Source organism: Zonotrichia albicollis, chromosome 32, assembly GCF_047830755.1.
Source record: "Zonotrichia albicollis isolate bZonAlb1 chromosome 32, bZonAlb1.hap1, whole genome shotgun sequence".
NCBI lineage: Eukaryota > Metazoa > Chordata > Aves > Passeriformes > Passerellidae > Zonotrichia > Zonotrichia albicollis.
The window spans coordinates 435182-453385 of record NC_133850.1 but is presented as its reverse complement, the minus strand read 5'-3'; the positions used below and the strand labels follow the sequence as shown (position 1 = coordinate 453385).

Sequence of the window (18204 nt, the reverse complement as noted above, 5' to 3'; positions counted from 1 at the left end):
ATAAATATGGGAAAAATGAATAAATGGAGGGGAAATAAGGAGGAGGGGGTTCAGGGTATAAATGAGTCAATAAATGAGAGGAAAAATTAATAAATGGGTGAGGGAAGAGATGTGGGGGAGATGGTCAGGAAATGATGGGGAAGGGGCGTGGGGGGTCCTGGGGTTGATAAATTAGGGGGCTCTGGGGGGAAAATTAATAAATGGGGGGAAAGAGAGTGGGGGGAGGCAAGCAAGGAGAGGAAGGGGCACGGGGGGGGTTAAAAATGATGGGGAAGGGGCGCGGGAGGGGTCTTGGGGTCATAAATGGGGATGGGAGATCAATAAACAAGGGAGGAAAGGGAACGGGGGAGGGTCCTGGGTCAAAAAAATGAGGGGGAAAATTAATAAATGGGGGAAACGGGCAAGGGGGGGGTCCCGGGGTCGATATATTGAGGAGGGGGCGTGGGGGGGGTCAATAAATGGGGGGAAAACGGGGAAGAAGGGACACGGAGGGGTCCTTGGTGGGGGTAAATGGATAAGTTCGGTAGGAAGGGGCTCGGGGGGCCGATAAATGCGGGGAAGGGCGCGGGGGAGATAAATGTGAGGAAGGGGCTTCGGAGGGGGGGGGTCTGACCATTCGTTCCCCCCCCACCGGAGGAGCGGGGGCGGGGCGGGAGCGGCGCACGTGGGGCCGGGACCGGGAATGGCGGGAGAACCGGCACGGGGGGGGAGGGGAGGGGGAGGGAAAGCTCCGGACCCCTCCCCAGCATTAAACCCCCCCCTCATCACCTCTCGATCTCCAGCACCTTCACTGCCCCCCCGGTTTAAACCCTGGCCGCCCCCAGACCCCCAAAACCCCGTTAAAAACCCCCCCCCAAAACCCTCAGAGCCCCCAGATCGCCTCAGAGCCCCCCAAACCCCATTCAGACCCCCTCAAGTCCCCTCAAACGCCCCCAAACCCCTCACAACGCCCCCCCCACCTCCCCAACAACCCCCGTGCCCCGATCCCCCCTTCCACCCCGTCCCGAGACCCCCAAACCCCCCCGGAACCCCTCCCCAATTTCCCCCCCCCATTCTGCCCTCAGCGCCCCCTCAGGCCCCCCCCCATCCTCAGGCCCCGCGCGCCGCTCCCGCCGCCCCCCGCGCTGCCGGTACCTGCCCGCTGAGTTCCGGGGGGGGGGGGGAGGGTCCCGGTGTGTTTTTGGGGGTGGGAATGGGGGAGGGGGTTCCCGGTGTTTTTGGGGGTGGTCCCGGTGTTCGGGGGGGGTCGGAGCGCGGCCGGGGGGGTTTCGCCCGCTGCCCCCGTGACCCCCGCCGGCCACCGTCCGCCCCGCGCGGTCGCGTCACGTGCGCAAGGGGGCGGTGCCTCCGGGGGAAGGGGAGGAGCAGCGCTGGCGGGAAGAGGAGGGGCTACAACGCGCATGCGCGAGTCTTCGGGAGGAGGTGGGGACTACAAAGCCCGGCGTGCACCGCGCGCGGGTGGAACCATTGCGGGGGAAAGGGAGGAACAACAAACCCCCAGCTCGGGGGAGTGCGACCCAGTGGAGAGGGGGAACTGGGGGCAACTGGGATGAACTGTGAGGAGTGGGGAGGAGTCCGGAGGGCACTGGGAGGGACTGGGAAGGGGTCCGGGTCAGCTAGGAGGAACTGGGAGGGAAATAGGGGGAGCTGAAGGGAACTGGGATGAACTGGGAGGAACTGGGGGCTCAGGGCACAGATGTCACCCCAAACTTTATTAATCTGAACCCCACCAAACCAGTAAAACCTCCAAACTGGGACAACTGGGAAGCCCAAAAAAGCCTTTGACCTGGGGGGACAGAAATGACACTTGGGGGGCTCCCTCTCCCCAAAACCCCAAAAACCCCCCAAAAAATCTTCTCAGCACCTCCGAAACCTCAGAGCTCTTTAATGCGCGCCGCCCCCCCAAACCCCCCAAAATTCCCCAAAACGCGGCTGCGGGGGGCGGGAAGGCAGCGCTGTCAATCAAATCCAGCTGGGGCGGGGTTATAGAAAAGGGGCGTGACCCGCACAAAAGGGGCGGAGAGCCCCACTTTCCATTGGTATTTACAGGGGGGTTTGGGGGGGTCCTGGGGATTTCGGGGGGGGGGTCTCCACTTAAAATGTGTTTTTGGGGGAGGGGCCATATTTTTGGCCACGCCCCCATCACACAGGTAAATGGGGAGGGGATCAATGTATTTAATTCAGCATTTTTGGGGGGTGGGCAGGGCCAGGACCCCCCACACCGTTTCATTTTGGGGCGGGGAGAGCTCAGCGCTGTTTCATTGGATAATTTTGGGGGGTGGGCGTGGTCAGCAGCCCCGCCCCCACAGCTCATTTTGGGGAGGGGGCGGGGCCTATTTGAGCCTATTTGGGGGGGGTCCAGGCCGGGTTTGGGGCCCCCCCCCGCGGGATTTTGGGGTGGTTTTTTTTTTTTGGGGGGGGGGCCGGGGTTATTTGACCAGGGGTCTCGTCTTGTCGTCGTCGCTGCACTGGTGAGCTTTGTACTTCTGCACCTCCGCCAGGTACTTGGCCCAGGCGTCGCCTTTACTCGTCAGCACCTGCCCCGGAACGGCCCAAAATCAGCCCAAAATTACCCCCAAAACAGCTCAAATCAGTCCAAAAGTCGGCCAAAAATCATCCCAAGAATGGCCTCAAATGACCCCAAAATCATCCCAAAATAGCCCCAAAAATCACCCCAAAATCACTTCCAGAACGGCCCCAAATCACACCAAAATCAGCCCAAAATTACCCCCAAAATCACCCCAGTAATCACCCAAAACAGCCCCAGATCAGCCCAAACATCATCCCCAGAATGCCCCAAATCACTCCAAAATTACCCCAAAACCAGCCCAATATCATCCCAAAAACCAGCCCCAAAACGGCCCCAAATCACCGCCAAAATCAGCCCAAAAATCAACCCAAACATCACCTCAAAATAACCCAAAATCGCCACAAAACAACCCCAAACCAGCCCAACATCATCCCCAGAACAGCCCCAAAATCACCCCAAAACAGCCCTAGATGACCCCAATATCATCCCAAATGTCAGCCCCAAAACGGCCTCAAATCACCCCAAAAATCACTCCTAAAATCATCCTAAAATCATCCCCAAAATAACCCAAATATCACCCTCAAAATCATCCCAAAATCACCCCAAAACCAACCCAAAACAGCCCCAAATCAGCCCAAAAATCAACCCAAAACAGCCCCAAATCAGCCCAAAACGGCCCCAAATCAGCCCAAAAATCAACCCAAAACGGCCCCAAAATCACCCTCAAAATAACCCCAAACTGGCCCCAAAACCATTCCCAAAACCACACCAAAACATCCCCAAAACTCAACCCAAAATCACTCCAAAATTCACCTTTCGCAAACCCCAGGACCCCCAAATTCATCCCTGGGACCCCAAATTTCCCCTCCCAGGTCCCCAAATTTCCCTTCCCAACCCCAAATTCCCCTTCCCAACCCAAATTTCCCCTCCCAGGACCCCAAAACCCCCCGGGACCCCCCAAATTTCCCCCCCCCCCGTTCCCGGTCCCACCTCCTCGTCCGTTTTCTGCTTCTTGGCCACCACTCCGGTTTTCAGGGCCAGCTTGTTGCCGCCCCGCCGCCGCCCCACCTGGGAAGGGACAAACCTGCCCCGTTACCGGGAGCGGGTGTGGGGGGGGTCCCGCCGTGACCCCCGGGGCTCAACCCGCCCCGAACCGCCCGGTACCGGAACCGGGGCTCGGGAGGGAAAGAACCGGAGGGAGCGCGGAGCCACCGGGATAAGCGAGGCCGCCACCGAGCGGCTCCGGGCACGGCCGAGGAGCCCCGGGAGCGACACCGGGAGCGGCACCGGGCCGTGCCCCCCTCACGCGTTCGGGCCGGGCCGGCGGGAGCGGAGCCGGGAGGGGCCCGCGGGCCGCCGCGTCCTTACGAAGCTGAGCGCGCCGCCGCTCCTCTTCGCGCCGTCAGCCCCGCCGCGCTGCGTGCCGGTACCGCCGCCGCCGCACTGACGCCTCCGCGGCCGCCGCCGCCGCCTCGCGCTCCCGCTGCTGCTCCTCCGCCTCCATCTTGCGCTTGAAGAGCTCCAGGAAGCTGCCGTCGTTGGCGAACACGTTGACGCCGCCGCCCGGGCCCGGCGGGGGCGGCGAAGGCGCCTCCGGAGCCTCCCGGTCCTCACCGCGCGCCGCCATCTTGTCCGCCGCCACCGCCGCCGGCGCCGCCCGATGACATCAGCGCGACCTCCGCGGCGGCGGCGGCGCAGCCTGGTGACGTCACGATCTCCCCGCCGGCGGGGCGGCGTTGCCCGGCAACGTGCGGGGCTCCCGGCGCTACGCCCCGCCCTCTGCCAGGATTGACAGGCGATTTAACCAATGGGAAGCCAAAGAAGGGAAGGCGCGGCGGAGTGGTGGCCAATCAGCGCGCGGCGGGCGGCGGCGCGGGGAAGATGGCGGCAGCGGCGGGCGGTGGGTGGACGGCCGAGGGCCCCGAGGAGTTCGAGGACGCGCCCGACGTGGAGCCGCTGGAGCCGACGCTGGCGAACATCATCGAGCAGCGCAGCCTCAAGTGGATCTTCGTGGGCGGCAAGGGCGGCGTGGGCAAGACCACGTGCAGGTGAGGCACCGGGGACGGTACCGGGTACCGGCAGCGGCACCGGGACGGGACGGGATGGCGGGGATCGGGGTGGGATAACGGGATTGGAATGGGGTTATGGGGTTGGGATGGGATGACCGAATCGGATGGGAGGAACAGGATGGGATCACCGATCTGGACGGGACACCGTAATGGAATGGGATACCGGTAATGGAATGGGATACCGGTAATAGAATGGGATACCGGTAATGGAATGGTATACCGGGATATGGGACGGGACCACCGGGATCGGGCTGGGATAATGGGATTGGAATAGGATAACGGGGTCGGGATGGGATCACCGGATCGCAATGGCAGGAACGGGACGGGTTACCGGGATCGGGACGGGATAACGGCACCGGGAAGCGGCCCGGGAGGGGCTGGGGGTCCCGCACACCCGAGGGGTCCCCACACACATTTGGAGGGTCCCACACACCTGAGGGGGTCCCAACCCCACCCCCTGCCCCCTTTTTTGTGGCAATTTTGGTTGGATCCGACCCGGGAGTCTCTGTGGGGGCCGACCCGATCCGGGACCCCCCAGACCCCTTTGGGACCCCCCCAATTTCCCGTCCCCAGCTGCAGCCTGGCCGTGCAGCTGTCCCGGGTCAGGGAGAGCGTGCTCATCATCTCCACCGACCCTGCCCACAACATCTCGGACGCCTTCGACCAGAAATTCTCCAAAGTGCCCACCAAGGTCACCGGCTACGACAACCTCTTCGCCATGGTGGGTGCTGGGGGCGCACGGGGGGTCTTGGGGGGTCCCAAAGGATCCTGGAGGGTCTTGGAGGGGTCCCAGAGGGTATTGGAGGGTCTGGAGAGACCCCAATGTCCCCAGTCCCCCCCAATGTCCCAATCCCCTCCAATGTCCCCAATACCTCATTGCCCCCAATCCTCTCAATGTCCCCAATGTCCCCCTGTGTGTCCTCAATGTCCCCAATGTCTCCCTGTGTGTCCCAATGTCTCCAATGTCCTCAATGTCCCCCCCAGTGTCCCCAATGTCCCAAATCCCCCCGTTGTCCCCAATGGCCTCTGTGAGTCCCCAGTGTCCCCAATGTCCTCCAAATCCTCCCAATGTCCCCAAATATTCCCAATCTTTCCAATCCCCCCACTGTCCCCAATGCCTCCAATGTCCCTGTGTGTCCCAGTGTCCCCAATCCCCCCAATGTCCCCCAATCCCCTGTGTGTCCCCAATATCCCCATTGCCCCCAATGTCCCCTGTGTGTCCCCAGTGTCCCCAATCCCCCAATGTCCCCAATGTCCCCTGTGTGTCCCCCAATGTCCCCTGTGTGTCCCCAGTGTCCCCAATCCCCCAATGTCCCCAGTCTCCCCAGTGTCCCCACTGTCCCAAATCCCCCTGGATGTCCCCAATGTCCGCAATGTCCCCTGTGTGTCCCCAATGTCCCAAATGCTCCCAATGTCCCCATGTCCCCCAATCCCCTGTGTGTCCCCACTGTCCCCATGTCCCCATTATCCCCTGTGTGTCCCCAGTGTCCCCAACATCCCCAATGTTCCCAATCCCCTTGGATGTCCCCAATGTCCCCAACATCTCCCATGTCCCCCAATCCCCTGTGTGTCCCCAGTGTCCCCAATGTCCCCCAATATCCCCAATGTCCCAAACATCCCCATTGCCCTCACTGTCCCCAATCCCCCTGGATCCCCCCAATGTCCCAAACCCCCCACATCCCCCCAATGTCCCCAATCCCCCCGATGTCCCCAATCCCCCCAATATCCCCTCACTGTCCCCAATGTCCCCAATGGTCCCCCATTGCCCTCACTGTCCCCAATCCCCCTGGATCCCCCCGATGTCCCCAATCCCCCCGATGTCCCCTCACTGTCCCCCAATGTCCCCTTCCCAGGAGATCGACCCCAGCCTGGGCGTGGCGGAGCTGCCGGACGAGTTCTTTGAGGAGGACAACGTGCTGAGCATGGGCAAGAAGATGATGCAGGAGGCCATGAGCGCCTTCCCGGGCATCGACGAGGCCATGAGCTACGCCGAGGTCATGAGGTGGGGCTGGGGGCTCACCTGGGGGTCACCTGGGGCTGGGGGCTCACCTGGGGGGCTGGGAGGGTCACCTGGGGCTGGGGGGCTCACCTGGGGGGCTGGGATACACCTGGGGGTCACCTGGGGCTGGGGGCTCACCTGGGGCTCACCTGGGGCTGGGGGGGCTCACCTGGGGCTGGGGGGCTCACCTGGGGCTCACCTGGGGCTGGGGGCTCACCTGGGGGGGCTGGGGGCTCACCTGGGGGCTGGGGGCTCACCTGGGGCCATGAGCTACGCCAAGGTCATGAGGTGGGGGCTGGGGGCTCACCTGGGGGTCACCTGGGGCTGGGGGCTCGCCTGGGGGGCTGGGGGGGTCACCTGAACCTCACCTGGGGCTGGGGGCTCACCTGGGGGGCTGAGATACACCTGGGGCTGGGGGGCTCACCTGGGGCTGGGGGCTCACCTGGAGCCATGAGTTACACCGAGGTCATGAGGTGGGGCTGGGGGCTCACCTGGGAGGCTGGAGTACAATTTGAGGGGGTTAAAAAGGGGTTTAGGCCAAGTATCTGGGCCAGGTGAGCACACCTGGGAATGTGGGGTGGGGTTTGGGGGGGCTTAGGAAGGGTTTGAGTGGGTATTGGGTGTGGGGCGGGGATTTGGGGGTCTCAGGAAGGGTTTGAGTGGATATTTGGGGTTTGGGGAGGGGATTTGGGGGTCTCAGGAAGGGTTTGAGTGGATATTTGGGGAGGGGATTTGGGGGTCTCAGGAGGGGTTTGAGTGGATATTTGGGGTGTGGGGAGGGGATTTGGGGGTCTCAGGAGGGGTTTGAGTGGATATTTGGGGTGTGGGGAGGGGATTTGGGGGTCTCAGGAAGGGTTTGAGCGGATATTTGGGGTGTGGGGAGGGGATTTGGGGGTCTCAGGAGGGGTTTGAGTGGATATTTGGGGTGTGGGGGAAGGGATTTGGGGGTCTCAGGAAGGGTTTGAGTGGATATTTGGGGTGTGGGGAGGGGATTTGGGGGGTCTCAGGAAGGGTTTGAGTGGATATTTGGGGCATGGGGAGGGGATTTGGGGGTCTCAGGAGGGGTTTAAGCGGGCAGGTAACTCTCACCTGAGCATGGGGAGGGGTCTCCACACCCTTGCTGACCCCTCCCCGTGCCCCCCAGGCTGGTGAAGGGCATGAATTTCTCGGTGGTCGTGTTCGACACGGCGCCCACGGGGCACACGCTGCGCCTGCTCAACTTCCCCACCATCGTGGAGAGGGGCCTGGGCAGGCTGATGCAGATCAAGAACCAGATCAGCCCCTTCATCTCGCAGGTGGGGCTGGGGAGGGGTCCCCCAAGGGGGGTCCCCAGAGGGAGATTTGGGGTCCTGGGGGGAGATTTGGGGCTGGGGAGGGGTCCCCAGAGGGGGATTTGGGGCTGGGGAGGGGTCCCACAGGGATCCCAGGGGGGGATTTGGGGCTGGGGAGGGGTCCCGGGGGGAGATTTGGGGCTGGGGAGGGGTCCCAGGGGGGGGATTTGGGGCTGGGGAGGGGTCCCACAGGGGTCCCAGAAGTGAGATTTGGGGTCCTGGGAGGGTCCTGGGGAGGATTTGGGGCTGGGGGAGTCACTGCAGGGGATTTGGGGTTGGGTTGGTTGATGCAGATCAAGAACCAGATCAGCCCCTTCATCTCGCAGGTGGGGCTGGGGAGGGGTCCCACAGGGGTCCCAGTGGGAGATTTGGGGTCCTGGGAGGGGTCCCAGAGGGGGATTTGGAGCTGGGGAGGGGTCCCACAGGGGTCCCAGGGGGGGATTTGGGGCTGGGGAGGGGTCCCAGTGGGAGATTTGGGGTCCTGGGAGGGTCCTGGGGAAGATTTGGGGCTGGGGAGGGGTCCCGGGGGGTCCTAGGGGGGAATTTGGGGTTCTGGGAGGGTCCTGGGGGGGATTTGGGGCTGGGGGGAGTCACTGCAGGGGATTTGGGGTTGGGCTGGTTGATGCAGATCAAGAACCAGATCAGCCCTTTCATCTCGCAGGTGGGGCTGGGGAGGGGTCCCACAGGGGGTCCCAGTGGGAGATTTGGGGTTCTGGGAGGGTTCTGGGGGGAGATTTGGGGCTGGGGAGGGGTCCCGGGGGGAGATTTGGGGCTGGGGAGGAGTCCCAGTGGGAGATTTGGGGTTCTGGGAGGGTCCTGGGGGAGATTTGGGGCTGGGGAGGGGTCCCAGAGGGGGATTTGGGGCTGGGGAGGGGTCCCGGGGGGGTCCCAGAGGGAGATTTGGGGTCCTGGGAGGGTCCTGGGGGGGATTTGGGGCTGGGGGAGTCACTGCAGGGGACTTGGGGTTGGGTTGGTTGATGCAGATCAAGAACCAGATCAGCCCCTTCATCTCGCAGGTGGGGCTGGGGAGGGGTCCCAGGGGGGGAATTGGGGCTGGGGAGGGGTCCCAGGGGGGGATTTGGGGCTGGGGAGGGGTCCCGGGGGGAGATTTGGGGTTGGGGAGGGGTCCCACAGGGGTCCCAGGGGGAGATTTGGGGTTCTGGGAGGGTTCTGGGGAGATTTGGGGCTGGGGAGGGGTCCCAGGGGGAGATTTGGGGCTGGGGAGGGGGTCCCAGGGGGGGATTTGGGGCTGGGGAGGGGTCCCAGGGGTCCCAGGGGGGGATTTGGGGCTGGGGGCTCCCATTGGGGGTCTCACAGCCTTGTCCCCATTTTCGCAGATGTGTAACATGCTGGGGCTGGGGGGATCCTGGGGGTGTTTCAGGGGTGGGAATTGGGTCTGGGGGTGTCCTGGGGGGGTCTCACAGCCCTGTCCCGTTCCCCCCCCCCCACATCACAGATGTGTAACATGCTGGGGCTGGGGGTGTCACACAGGGGGTGATTTGGGGCTGGGGGTGTCACACAGTGGGTGATTTGGAGCTGGGGGCGTTTCAGGGGTGGGAATTGGGGCTGGGGTCTCACAGTCCTGCCCCCCCCCATCACAGATGTGTAACATGCTGGGGCTGGGGGTGTCACACAGGGGGGTGATTTGGGGCTGGGGGTGTTTCAGGGGTGTGAATTGGGGCTGGGGGTGTTTCAGGGGTGGGAATTGGGTCTGGGGTCTCACGGCCCTGCCCCCCCCCACCACAGATGTGTAACATGCTGGGGCTGGGGGTGTTTCAGGGGTGGGAATTGGGTCTGGGGTCTCACAGCCCTTGCCCCCCCCCCCACCACAGATGTGTAACATGCTGGGGCTGTGGGGATCCTGGGGGTGTTTCAGGGATGGGAATTGGGTCTGGGGTCTCACAGCCCTGCCCCTCCCCATCACAGATGTGTAACATGCTGGGGCTGGGGGTGTCACACAGGGGGTGATTTGGGGCTGGGGGTGTTTCAGGGGTGGGAATTGGGGCTGGGGGCGTTTCAGGGGTGGGAATTGGGGCTGGGGTCTCACAGCCCTGCCCCCCCCCATGGCAGATGTGTAACATGCTGGGGCTGTGGGGATCCTGGGGGTGTTTCAGGGGTGGGAATTGGGGCTGGGGGTGTTTCAGGGGTGGGAATTGGGGCTGGGGTCTCACAGCCCTGCCCCCCCCCCCCCACAGATGTGTAACATGCTGGGGCTGGGGGGACATGAACGCCGACCAGCTGGCGTCCAAGCTGGAGGAGACGCTGCCGGTGATCCGCTCGGTCAGCGAGCAGTTCAAGGACCCGGTGAGAGCGGGGGGGAATGGGGGGCAATGGGGGGAATGGGGGGAATGGGAGGGCTGGGGGGGATGGGGGGGGAGTGGGGGGAATGGGGGGAGATGGGGAATGGGGGGAGATGGGGAATGGGAGGGAATGGGGGAGATGGGGGGCACTGGGGGGAATAGGGAGGCCTGGGGAGAATGGGGGAGACTGGGGAGCACTGGGAGGGACTGGGGGGAATGGGGAAAATGGGAACTGGGGGAAATGGGAGAGACTGGGGGGGGAGTGGGGGAGATGGGGAATGGGGGGGAATGGGAGGGCTGGGGGGCAATGGGGGGGAATGGGGGAGATGGGGAATGGGGGGGCACTGGGGGAAATGGGGGAACTGGGGGGAATGGGGGGAGATGGGGAATGGGGGGATTGGAAGGGCTGGGGGGGAATGGGGGAGTGGGGGGAATGGGAGGGCTGGGGGGGCAATGGGGGAGATGGGGGGGATTGGGGGAATGGGGGGAGATGGGGAATGGGGGGAATGGGAGGGCTGGGGGGCAATGGGGGAGATGGGGGGGATTGGGGGAATGGGGGGAGATGGGGAATGGGGGGGATTGGGGGGAATGGAAGGGCTGGGGGGGAATGGGGGGAGTGGGGGGAATGGGAGGGCTGGGGGGGCAATGGGGGGGAATGGGGGGAGATGGGGAGCACTGGGAGGGACTGGGGGGAATGGGACAGAATAGGGGGAGTGGGGAAAATGGGGTGATGGGGAATGGGGGAAATGGGGGGGGATTGGGAGAGATGGGGAATGGGGGGGTTGGGGGGAATGGGGGAAATGAGGGAACTGGGGAATGGGGGAGATGGGGGGAGTGGGGCAAAATAGGGGGGGATTGGGGGAAATGGGGGGGAATGGGGGGAATGGAGGGGAGATGGGGGAATGGGGGGCACTGGGGAAAATGGGGGAACTGGGGGGAATGGGGTGATGGGGGAGATGGGGGGAGTGGGGGAGATGGGGAATGGGAGGGAATGGGGGAGATGGGGGGCACTGGGAGGGACTGGGGGAGATGGGGGAAATGGAGGGAGTGGGGGAAATGGGGGAATGGGGGGGATTTGGGGAGATGGAGGGACTGGGGGGCAATGGGGGGAATGGGGGAGTGGGGGGAATGGGGGGCACTGGGGGAAATGGGGGAACTGGGGGGAGTGGGGGAGAATGGGGGAGTGGGGGGTAATGGGGAATGGGGGGATTGGGGGGAATGGGAGGGCTGGGGGCAATGGGGGGGAATGGGGGAGATGGGGATTGGGGGAGATGGGGGGCACTGGGGGAATGGGGAGGACTGGGAGGGACTGGGGGGCACTGGGGGGATTGGGGGAAAATGGGAACTGGGGGAAATGGGAGAGACTGGGGGGGAGTGGGGGAGATGGGGGGATTGGGGGGAATGGGGGGAATGGGAGGGCTGGGGGGCAATGGGGGGGAGTGGGGGGAATGGGAACTGGGGGAAATGGGAGAGACTGGGGGGGAATGGGGGAGATGGGGAATGGGGGGCACTGGGGGGGATTGGGGAGACTGGAAGGGATTGGGAGGGGACTGGGGGGGCTGAGGGGAATGGGGGAGCACTGTGGGGGAATGGGGAGAATTGGGGGGAATGGGGAAAATGGGGACTGGGGGTAAATGGGAGAGACTGGGGGTAGTGGGGGAGATGGGGGAATGGGGAGCACTGGGAGGGATTGAGGAAAATGGGAACTGGGGGAAATGGGAGGGACTGGGGGGAGTGGGGGAGATGGGGAATGGGGGGCCTGGGGGGGAATGGGGAGCACTGGGAGGGGACTGGGAGGGGACTGGGGGGAATTGGGGGGAATGGGGCTGGGGCTGGGGCTGAGCCAGTCCGGGCACATTCCTGAGGGGAATAAAGCCCAGAGGGACGGGCAGGGACAGGGACAGACAGACAGACAGACAGGGGGACAGGGACAGGGACCCCTCAGGGCAGTGATAAAGAGGGGACCAGGTCAGGGAGCCCTTGGGGCAGGGACAGGGATGGGGACAGGGACAGGGAGCCCTGGGGGCAGAGATGGCAATGGAGATGGGGACAGGGATGGACTTGGGGACAGGGAGCCCTGGGGACAGGGACAGACAGACAGACATGGGGACAGGGACAGGGATGGGGACAGGGACAGGGAGCCCTGGGGGCAGAGGTGGCAATAGAGATGGGGACAGGGACAGACTTGGGGACAGGGACAGGCTTGGGGACAGGGACAGGCTTGGGGACAGGGAGCTCTTGGGAAGACAGCGATAAAGATGGGGACAGGGATGGGGACAGGGACAGACTTGCGGACAGGGAGTCCTTGGGGACAGGGGACAGACATGGGGACAGGGAGCCCTGGGGGGCAGGGACAGCGATAAAGGTGGGGACAGGGATGGGGACAGTGCTAAAGATGGGGACAGGGATAAGGCACGAGCACCTCTGAGGGCAGGGGTGGGGACAGAGAGCCCTGTCTGTGTGTCCTCTGTCCTGCTGTCTGTCCCCTGTGTCCTTGTACTGCGGGCTGTGGTGTCACCGTGCTGCTGTCCCCAATGTCCCCAGTGCTGTCCCCAGTGTCCCCAGTGCTGTCCCCAGTGTCCCCAGTGGTGTCCCCAATGTCCCCAGGAGCAGACCACGTTCATCTGCGTGTGCATCGCCGAGTTCCTGTCCCTGTGTCCCCACTATCTGTACTGTCCCCAATGACCCTGGTGATGTCCCCATTGTCCCCAATGACCCCAATGCTGTCCCCAATGTCCCCAATGTCCCCAGGAACAGACCACGTTCATCTGCGTGTGCATCGCCAAGTTCCTGTCCCTGTGTCTCTGTGTCCCCGCTATCTGTGCTGTCCCCAGTGATCCCAATGATGTCCCCAATGTCCCCAACACTGTCCCCAATGTCCCTGGTGATGTCCCCAATGTCCCCAATGTCCCCAGGAGCAGACCACGTTCATCTGCGTGTGCATCGCCGAGTTCCTGTCCCTGTGTCCCCCACTATCTGTACTGTCCCCAATGACCCCAATGATGTCCCAAATGATCCAAATGATCCCAATGGTGTCCCCAATGTCCCCAACGATCCCAGTGATGTCCCCAGTGACCCCAATGATGTCCCCAATGTCCCCAACACTGTCCCCAATGTCCCCAGGAGCAGACCACGTTCATCTGCGTGTGCATCGCCGAGTTCCTGTCCTTGTGTCCCTGTGTCCCCAATGTCCCCAACACTGTCCCTGCTGTCCCCAGTGATCTCAATGGTGTCCCCAATGTCCCCAATGATCTCAATGGTGTCGCCAATGACCCTGGTGATGTCCCCAATGTGTCCCCAGGAGCAGACCACGTTCATCTGCGTGTCCATCACCGAGTTCCTGTCCCTGTGTCAATGCTATCCCTGCTGTCCCCAAAGATCTCAATGGTGTCCCCAATGTCCCCAACACTGTCCCCAATGTCCCCAACGTCCCCAGGAGCAGACCACGTTCATGTGCGCGTGCATCGCCGAGTTCCTGTCCCTGTGTCCCCAATATCCCCAGTGTCCCTGCTATCCTAGGGCTGTCCCCAATGTCCCCAATGTCCCCATGTCCCCAGGAGCAGACCACGTTCATCTGCGTGTGCATCGCCGAGTTCCTGTCCCTGTGTCCCCGCTATCTGTACTGTCCCCAATGACCCTGGTGATGTCCCCAATGTCCCCAACGCTGTCCCCAACGCTGTCCCCAATGTCCCCAGGAGCAGACCACGTTCATCTGCGTGTGCATCGCCGAGTTCCTGTCCCTGTGTCCCTGCTATCTGTGCTGTCCCCAATGACCCCAATGATGTCCCAAATGATCCCAATGGTGTCCCCAATGTCCCCAATGATCTCAATGGTGTCCCCAATGTCCCCAACACTGTCCCCAATGTCCCCAGGAGCAGACCACGTTCATCTGTGTGTGCATTGCCGAGTTTCCCTGTCCCTCTGTCAGCGCTATCCCTGCTGTCCCCAATTATCTCAATGATGTCCCCAATGATCTCAATGGTGTCCCCAATGTCCCCAACGCTGTCCCCAATGTCCCCAGGAGCAGACCACGTTCATCTGCGTGTGCATCGCCGAGTTCCTGTCGCTGTACGAGACGGAGCGGCTGATCCAGGAGCTGGCCAAGTGCCGCATCGACACGCACAACATCGTGGTGAACCAGCTCGTGTTCCCCGACCCGCTGCGGCCCTGCCGCATGTGCGAGGCGCGCCACAAGATCCAGGCCAAGTACCTGGACCAGGTAAACGCACCTGGGGGGGCTGGAAGGAGGTTTAAAGGGTTAAAAAGGGGTTAAAAAGACATTTAAGGCGTTAAAATGGGGTTAAAAGGGGGTTAAAAGGGGGTTTAAGGGGTTAAAAAGGGTGCTGGCCATGTGTGAGGTGCACCACAAGATCCAGGCCAAGTACCTGGACCAGGTAAACACACCTGGAAGGGCTAGAAGGAGGTTTAAAGGGTTAAAAAGGGGTTTAAAGGGTTAAAAACTGGTTGAAAAGGGGTTAAAGTGGGATTAAAAAAGGGGTTTAAAGGGGTTAAAAAGGAGCTGGCCATGTGTGAGGTGCACCACGAGATCCAGGCCAAGTACCTGGACCAGGTGGGGGCACCTGGAGGGGCTGGAAGGAGATTTAAAGGGTTAAAAAGGGGTTTGAAGGGTTAAAAACTGGTTAAAAAGGGGTTAAAAAGGGGTTTAAGGGGTTAAAATGGGGTTAAAATGGGGTTTAAGGGGTTAAAAAGGAGCTGGCCATGTGTGAGGTGCACCACAAGATCCAGGCCAAGTACCTGGACCAGGTAAACGCACCTGGGGGGGCTGCAAGGAGGTTTAAAGGGTTAAAAACTGGTTTAAAAAGGGGTTTAAGGGGTTAAAGTGGGGTTAAAAAGGGGTTTAAGGGGTAAAAAAGAGGTTTAAGGGGTTGAAAGGGGGTTTGAAAAGGGGTTTAAGGGGTTCAAAAGGAGCTGGCCAAGTGTGAGGTGCACCACGAGATCCAGGCCAAGTACCTGGACCAGGTAAACGCACCTGGGGGGGCTGGAAGGAGATTTAAAGGGTTAAAAAGGGGTTAAAATGGGGTTTTAAGGGGTTAAAATGGGGTTTAAATGGGGTTTAAAAGGGGTTTAAGGGGTTAAAAAGGAGCTGGCCATGTGCGAGGCGCACCACAAGATCCAGGCCAAGTACCTGGACCAGGTGAGCGCACCTGGGGGGGCTGCAAGGAGGTTTAAAGGGTTAAAAAGGGGTTTAAAGGGTTAAAATGGGGTTTAAAAGGGGTTAAAAAGGGGTTCAAGGGGTTAAAAAGGGGCTTAAAAAGGGGTTTTAAGGGGGTTAAAAAGGAGCTGGCCATGTGTGAGGTGCACCACAAGATCCAGGCCAAGTACCTGGACCAGGTGGGGGCACCTGGGGGGGCTGCAAGGAGGTTTAAAGGGTTAAAAACTGGTTAAAAAAGGGGTTTAAGGGGTTAAAATGGGGTTAAAAATGGGGTTTAAAATGGGGGTTAAAATGGGGTTCAAGGGGTTAAAATGGGGTTTAAAAGGGGTTTAAGGGGGTTAAAAAGGAGCTGGCCATGTGCGAGGCGCGCCACAAGATCCAGGCCAAGTACCTGGACCAGGTAGGGACACCTGGAGGGGCTGGAAGGAGGTTTAAAGGGTTAAAAAGGGGTTAAAAAGGGGTTTAAGGGGTTAAAATGGGGTTCAAGGGGTTAAAATGGGGTTAAAAAGGGGTTTAAGGGGTTAAAAAGGAGCTGGCCATGTGTGAGGTGCACCACGAGATCCAGGCCAAGTACCTGGACCAGGTAAACGCACCTGGGGAGGCTGGAGGGAGGTTTAAAGGGTTAAAAAGGGGTTTAAAGGGTTAAAAACTGGTTTAAAATGGGGTTAAAGTGGGGTTAAAAAGGAGCTGGCCATGTGTGAGGCGCGCCACAAGATCCAGGCCAAGTACCTGGACCAGGTGAGCGCACCTGGGGGGGCTGCAAGGAGGTTTAAAGGGTTAAAAACTGGTTAAAAAGACATTTAAGGGGTTAAAATGGGGTTAAAAAGGGGTTTAAGGGGTTGAAAGGGGGTTTGAAAAGGGGTTTAAGGGGTTAAAAAGGAGCTGGCCATGTGTGAGGCGCGCCACAAGATCCAGGGCCAAGTACCTGGACCAGGTGAGCGCACCTGGGGGGGCTGGAAGGAGGTTTAAAGGGTTAAAAACTGGTTAAAAAGGGGTTAAAATGGGGTTAAAAAGGGGTTCAAGGGGTTGAAAGGGGGTTTGAAAAGGGTTTAAGGGGTTAAAAAGGAGCTGGCCATGTGTGAGGTGCACCACGAGATCCAGGCCAAGTACCTGGACCAGGTAAACGCACCTGGGGGGGCTGGAAAGAGGTTTAAAGGGTTAAAAACTGGTTAAAAAGGGGTTTAAGGGGTTGAAAGGGGATTTGAAAAGGGGTTTAAGGGGTTAAAAAGGGGTTTATGGGGTTAAAAAGGGGTTAAAAAGGGGTTTATGGGGTTAAAAAGGGGTTTAGGGCAACTCGCTGGGCAGGGGGGACCCGGGATGGATTTTGGGAATTTTTGGGGGTTTTATTGTGTTTTTACTGGAGGTTTTTCTGGGGGGTTTTTTATTGAGTTTCTATTGTGTTTTTGGGGGGGGTTCTTTGGGTTTTATTGAGTTTTTTTGAGGTTTTTACTGAGTTTTTTTTGAGGGGTTTTTTAAGTTTTTTTTGGGTTTTTTTATTGGTTTGGCCCCGCCCAGATTGAGGGAGGAGCCAGGCCCGGGATCTGGGGAGGGGAATTTCGGACCGGGGGGGTCTCAGGGTGGGATTTTGGGGGTGCCGGGTGGGATTTTGGGGGTTTTCATTTGCTTTGTACTAGGTTTTTATTAGGTTTTTATTAAGTTTTTTTGGGGTTTTCATTGGTTTGGCCCCGCCCATATTGAGGGAGGAGCCAGGCCCGGGATTTGGGGAGGGGAATTTCGGGACCGGGGGGGTCTCAGGGTGGGATTTTGGGGGTCCCTGGTGGGATATTGGGGGTTTTTATTGGCTTTTTGTATTGGGTTTTTGTTGAGTTTTTATTAAGTTTTTTTTTGGGTTTTCATGGTTTGGCCCCGCCCATGTTGAGGGAGGAGCCAGGCCCGGGATTTGGGGAGGGGAATTTCGGACCGGGGGGGTCTCAGGGTGGGATTTTGGGGGTTTTTTGTTGAGTTTTTTATTGAGTTTTTTTGGGGTTTCGTTGGTTTGGCCCCGCCCATATTGAGGGAGGAGCCAGGCCCGGGATTTGGGGAGGGAAATTTCGGACCGGGGGGGTTTCAGGGTGAGATTTTGGGGGCTTTTTATTGGGTTTTTGTTGAGTTTTTATTAAGTTTTTTTGGGTTTTCATTGGTTTGGCCCGCCCAGATTGAGGGAGGAGCCAGAGCCGGGATTTGGGGAGGGGAATTTCAGACCGGGGGGGTTTCAGGGTGGGATTTTGGGGGTTTTTTAATGGGTTTTTGTTGAGTTTTTATTAAGTTTTTTTGGGTTTTCATTGGTTTGGCCCCGCCCAGATTGAGGGAGGAGCCAGGCCCGGGATTTGGGGAGGGGAATTTCGGACCGGGGGGGGTCTCAGGGTGGGATTTTGGGGGTCCCATCGCTGCCCCCCCCGCAGATGGAGGACCTGTACGAGGATTTCCACATCGTGAAGCTGCCGCTGCTGCCCCACGAGGTGCGGGGGGGGGACAAGGTCAACACCTTCAGCTCCCTCCTGCTGGACCCCTACCAACCCCCCAGCCCCAAATAACCCCCCCCAGGAACCCCCCGGGACCCCCAAACCCCCCTCATTCCCGAGGGAGGGGGGGGGGCACAGCCCCTATTTATGCCCCCCCCCAATTTTGGGGAGGGGGGGGGCGGAAGTGGGGACCCCCTCCTGGAGAGGGGGGGGGGGCGTGTAAATAATAAATTTGAGAAGCAAAAATTGAGTTTTGGGGTGTGGGTTTGGGGGGGTCCTGATGGATTTCGGGGGGGTCCTGGGCTGAATTTGGGAGTTCCAGATCAATTTGGGAGAGTCC

The 18204-nt window shown here is 60.5% G+C and overlaps 2 protein-coding genes across 2 annotated transcripts; one reads left to right on the top strand and one right to left on the bottom strand.

The window, feature by feature from the left end:
* Positions 1-2201: 2201 nt before the first annotated feature.
* TRIR (telomerase RNA component interacting RNase) lies at positions 2202-4221 on the bottom strand. The gene is given in 4 exon segments (XM_074530407.1): positions 2202-2537; positions 3521-3598; positions 3899-3973; positions 3975-4221. Coding segments are annotated over 4 exon segments (444 nt in total). The 5' UTR covers positions 4158-4221; the 3' UTR covers positions 2202-2429.
* A 150-nt stretch (positions 4222-4371) lies between these two features.
* On the top strand, positions 4372-17955 carry GET3 (guided entry of tail-anchored proteins factor 3, ATPase). The gene is given in 8 exon segments (XM_074530391.1): positions 4372-4578; positions 5173-5320; positions 6453-6601; positions 7743-7893; positions 10125-10145; positions 10147-10233; positions 14251-14448; positions 17805-17955. Coding segments are annotated over 8 exon segments (1053 nt in total). The 5' UTR covers positions 4372-4411; the 3' UTR covers positions 17937-17955.
* The last annotated feature ends 249 nt before the right edge of the window (positions 17956-18204 follow it).